Here is a 5,000-nt window from a genome sequence, read left to right on the forward strand (position 1 = left end):
TGCTCACAAGCATCTATAAATACACACGTACACACACATACACACGCATGCACACGCCATGGTTAATTGCCGGTTAGATTTCTGAATCTGGGGGAGTGCACCCTCACTCGCTCGACTCAATGCAGACTATCTGAGAGACATGTGTAATTCTCCCCCCCCCCCCACCTAGTCTGTTTAATTGGCTTCATAAACAGATTAATTTGAATGAGAGGAGCTTAATTGCTAATCGGCGTTTCCGCTGCGGCTCCTGAAGAGTCGAAACAGGATCAAGTGATGTTCTTCCACTGTGAGAGGAAGGCCTCCAAGCCCACTGTAGATTGACAGGAGAGAGAGAGAGAGAGAGTTGGCTGCGAAGTTGAAATGTTACACTGCTCTGTTTCTACCTTTCCTTTTTGTACTGTAGTAGGCCTATATCATTAACTATGCACACATTTGTTTTTGTTTTTTTATTTGACACTTGCTTTGGCAATCTAAACGTTTCTCATGCCATTTGAGCCACTTTGAATTGAATTGATTTGAATTGAGGTGGAGGGGGCCAACACCATATATAGGGAGACGGGAGCAGTTATGATCCTGGAATGTTTTGTGGAAAACAGACTCAAACTTTCCATAGAGGCAGCATATATCTTCTCTACAGTATGTCTCTCCTCATTCCAAGGAGCTTTATTATGCTTTATATGGCATTCTTTTGGTAATCCATTGATTACTGCTGCTATATGGTATAAGTTCAGAAGTTTGCCCACAAGGGGAATAGACTGAAGGCAAGAAAAACTAGGCCTAACATCAAATGCTTACTGCATTATGTTCTATTATTTCTAGCCACACCCCGAGGAAGACCCACGTGGGTCGAAACCAGCCTTCATACTTTAAATGGAATATGCCCTTAACAACAAAGGCATTTTAACTATACTGTATCCTTGACTCGATGTGAGTGTGCCTGAAGCATAGACTGTATAAAAGAGATGGACAAAGTGACGCCCCTATGCTCTACAGACTGTAAATGAAGCCGCCTATTTAATGTATACCAAAAAGCAACCGGAAATCAATCGCTAAATGAATGCTATTGGTTGGGTAGCTTGTCAATCAAGAGCGGGGGGCGGGGAATGAATGCTATTGGTTGTGTAGCTTGTCATTCAAATCATCCCGCCCCTCCTAGAGCACACCCTACTTTATCGTCAATTTTAAAATAAATGGGACCATAATTTACCAAAACGCATATCATGATGATTGAAAGAAGACTTTAAACTAGCGACTGGAAGCATATAGTATTTATGACGATGTTTATTAAGGTAATAAAATCTAATCTAAAGTTCGTCAAAAACCCACCCACTTGAATGGAGAAAAACATCTTTCTGACACCAGCAGGGGTAAAACAGCGAAACTACAGGCCATTCATATGAACTGTCAGCTTTCTCTAGAATGCATTTATTAACAAACTTACAAACCATTTTCAGCTACAATAGCTTGTCCTCTTACAGTATATTTACAATAAATTATATTTCAGATTAGAAAGCAGCAAAAGAAAAACATCAAGGTTTTGAAATACTATGTCACCATCTCTCTTTTCTAACTGAACATTATAAAGCAGGTCACATATCGTCACTGTTGGTTGGAAACCTCATCTGTCCCGTTACCTTGCAGGAAATGTTAAAAAGAACCTGTGTTCCAATGGATCCAATGTAGTTATTGATTATAGTGACAAGCTCTTGTTAATACTTTTCATTGGTAAAATATTTATAAAACCCATAGATGCCCTTAACCACTTTCACTTAAAAGAAGAAGAAAATATAGCAGATCTACAAGTTCACAACACGACGCATCCCGACACCTTGTGTGCTTGTAGATCGGCTATTTTTGCTACGTTTGTGTGACACTGTAGTATGACTAAGTAGGGTAACCATGTACGGAAACAAATTTGGAAGATGAAGATGCAAGGTTTCTGCCCGACAGCAACGATATTCAGTGTTTTTGATACTCTAGATTTATACTTAGAGGTACGCTGGTGTCTTTCACCAAAAAGAGCCGATCTACAAGCTCACGTCCAAGTATAAATCGGGCTATAGCAGCTCCGCCTTTCATTCAGTGACCTGTGCGATGATGTCATTCCCAGCTGTGCTCACTGATAGGCTGCTGCTGATGTCCTTCCTGGAGCAGAGCCAAGTGGGCGTGGTCTACCTCAACAGGAAGAACCAGGGCTCTCCAGAGATGGGCAGACGGATAGAGAAACTGTCACCTTCTGAAATCAAGGTAGACGACAACAATGTGTGGGAGTGTTTGTGCTTCTGTATGAGGATGAACATATCTTACAAGGAAAAGTAGGACTGCAACTACAATTTATTTTGTTAGCGATTATTCTGTTTATTATTTATTCTATGTATTATTTTCAATTAATCGAAAAATCGAGAAGTGTGTCCTTTGGTTATTCTTAATTTTTTAAATATCAGTGAATCTGAAACTGATCATTTTATATTAACTGTTGCATTTAAAGACATGTACAAGCAACATAGGATATATTTTATTTCTGTGTATTGTGTGTGTGTGTATAAGTGAACATTATCTGAAGATATCACAAGAACTCAAGCCTAGAAATAATTGCTTATAATCAGGCACATTAAAAAGCCCCCGTAATATTTAATAATGGACTCTCCCTCCCCCTTGCACACAAAACTGAAGTGACAAGCAATTGAACTATTTTGTTTATCCGGAAGCCTGTGATGTTAAATTAATACTAGGTAACCTTTTCAACAAAACTAAAGTTAAATTGTATATCTTTTGTGAGTGGAAAAAGTTTCACAACACCCACTCCATGAATTTCACCCCCGGAAGCCTTTTATTTATATATTTTCTATTGAACGGTGTCGGGGGGGACTTTCCCGGGAAAATGACGTCATCTGGCCGGAAAACGGAGGCGGAAAACTACCGCGCTAATAACAAAAAGGAACCTCACGCTGATTTTAAGAGAATGTAGGATTGGAAGATCGAAAAAGAACAGAAAAAGAAAGCACAGCTCATGGTAACTAATGCTCCACTGGCTAAGAGAAACGATCCGCAGATAGTATAAAACAATTAAAAGAACGCTTTTTGAAACGCTTCCGGTGAAAACAAATGGAATTCTGGGTAATCGAGGACTACGGAAATTGTATGCAGTGACGGTAGTGACCAGCAGAGGTTGCTAAAAATCGTTATTTGTGAATCTGCATTGTACAACTTTAACTAAACAATGATTGTGTTTTTTATAATTTTTTATAATTGATTAAATCGATAAGTTCAATTAACTTCCTACTATTAGCTTTTACTATTGGCTCTACTGTAGATAAAACACCTCCACCAAACAACTTCTGCACCTATTCACACCTGCAGTGCATGCACACATGTATGCATGTGTGCACGCACGCACGCACGCACGCACGCACGCACGCACGCACGCACGCACGCACGCACGCACGCACGCACGCACGCACGCACGCACGCACGCACGCACGCACGCACGCACGCACGCACGCACACACACACACACACACACACACACACACACACACACACACACACACACACACACACACACACACACACACAGAGGAAGAGAGATGAATAAAACACACACGCATGACGCATCCCTACTCCCCAAAATCAACCCCAAAACACAGCCCCCTCCCTTTCTGTCTGTTTCACTATATTACATAATAAAGTGCACAACCATGGTTTAAAAACAGCCTTTGTCAGTGTATGGAGACCATGGTTCCATGATTCAGATGGAAACAGTTGTAAAAAGACATATTATTCAGTCTCTCCATCCACCACAAGCAATCCTGGATGCATTAACTAGCTGGCTAACTGCTAACCCTAGCATTATCACATTACTGCCAGACCCTTTTGTCAAACAGGGGGGGTGTGTGTGTGTGTGTGTGTGTGTGTGTGTGTGTGTGTGTGTGTGTGTGTGTGTGTGTGTGTGTGTGTGTGTGTGTGTGTGTGTGTGTGTGTGTGTGTGTGTGTGTGTGTGTGTGTGTGAAAGCAATCTCTCCTCCATGTGGTTCCAGAGGCAGAGTCCTGATAAGACCCCCCCCACACACGCACTCTCTCCCCCTGCCTCCAGTCCAAATGCTGTACCCCCCCCACACACACACACACACACATGACAACACAGATGTACACTCTCCACAAACGCATAAACACCTATACCCCATGGAACACATTATGCACACATAAACACACTGCATACATTGTCTTTGCGTGTGTGCACACACACACACACATGTCCACACACACATGTCCGAATGCGGGCACACACAAAAAACATATACTGTATGCACCCTATGCAGCACACAGAATCACACACCCTCCCTGCCCCTGCAACACACACACACACACACACACACACACACACACACACACACACACACACACACACACACACACACACACACACACACACACACACACACACACACCTCCCTGGTCCACTGGGCTAAGCTTGAGGAGGGGGAGGGGGGCTAAACTAATCCGACCCCCAGAAAGTGGTTTTTGATTATTGCTGACCAGCAAACGCCAGCAGAAAAAAAGAGGAAGAGAGGAGAGATGGCTGTAGGGACGGAGGGATGGAGGGATAGAGGGATGAAGAGTTAGAGATAGAGAGTGTTATTAACCCACTGTGTTTTGTTTTTTTTTGGTTTTCTTCCTCTTGTCCTGGTGGCCGATCTCTCTCTCTTTCTCTGCTCTGTTCGTTATTACGCACACCGTGTCATCAGAGTCCATCACGCGTTTCCTCCTCCGGGGACAAAAAAAACGAAGACAATGGTTAAGACGGTGGTTCTCAACCTGTGGGCCGGGGCCCCCTGGTGGGCCGCGAGGCTATTGCGAGTGGGCCCCCAAATAATTGGCAAATACTAAGATTTTAATGATAATATGACATTATATAAAAAAGTTATAACAATAAATAAGTACTCAAATGACCGGAGGCGGAGATGTAAATTCACGGTTAAGTGCATCGGCTTTATTCTCCA

General features: G+C 42.5%; 1 protein-coding gene across 5 annotated transcripts in view; it reads left to right on the plus strand.

Annotated features, from left to right (window-relative positions):
• wdpcp (WD repeat containing planar cell polarity effector) overlaps window positions 1-5,000 on the plus strand; it is a 103,467-nt gene that overhangs the window by 46,657 nt on the left and 51,810 nt on the right. For all 5 annotated transcript variants that reach the window (XM_080450263.1, XM_080450265.1, XM_080450267.1 and 2 more), the window contains one exon: window positions 2,111-2,247. In XM_080450263.1, the coding sequence (XP_080306389.1) occupies window positions 2,111-2,247 (137 nt within the window). The remainder of the gene's footprint in view (window positions 1-2,110; window positions 2,248-5,000) is intronic.

The sequence above is a fragment of the Gymnoscopelus braueri genome (genome assembly GCF_963280865.1).
Source record: "Gymnoscopelus braueri genome assembly, chromosome: 14".
Lineage (NCBI taxonomy): Eukaryota > Metazoa > Chordata > Actinopteri > Myctophiformes > Myctophidae > Gymnoscopelus > Gymnoscopelus braueri.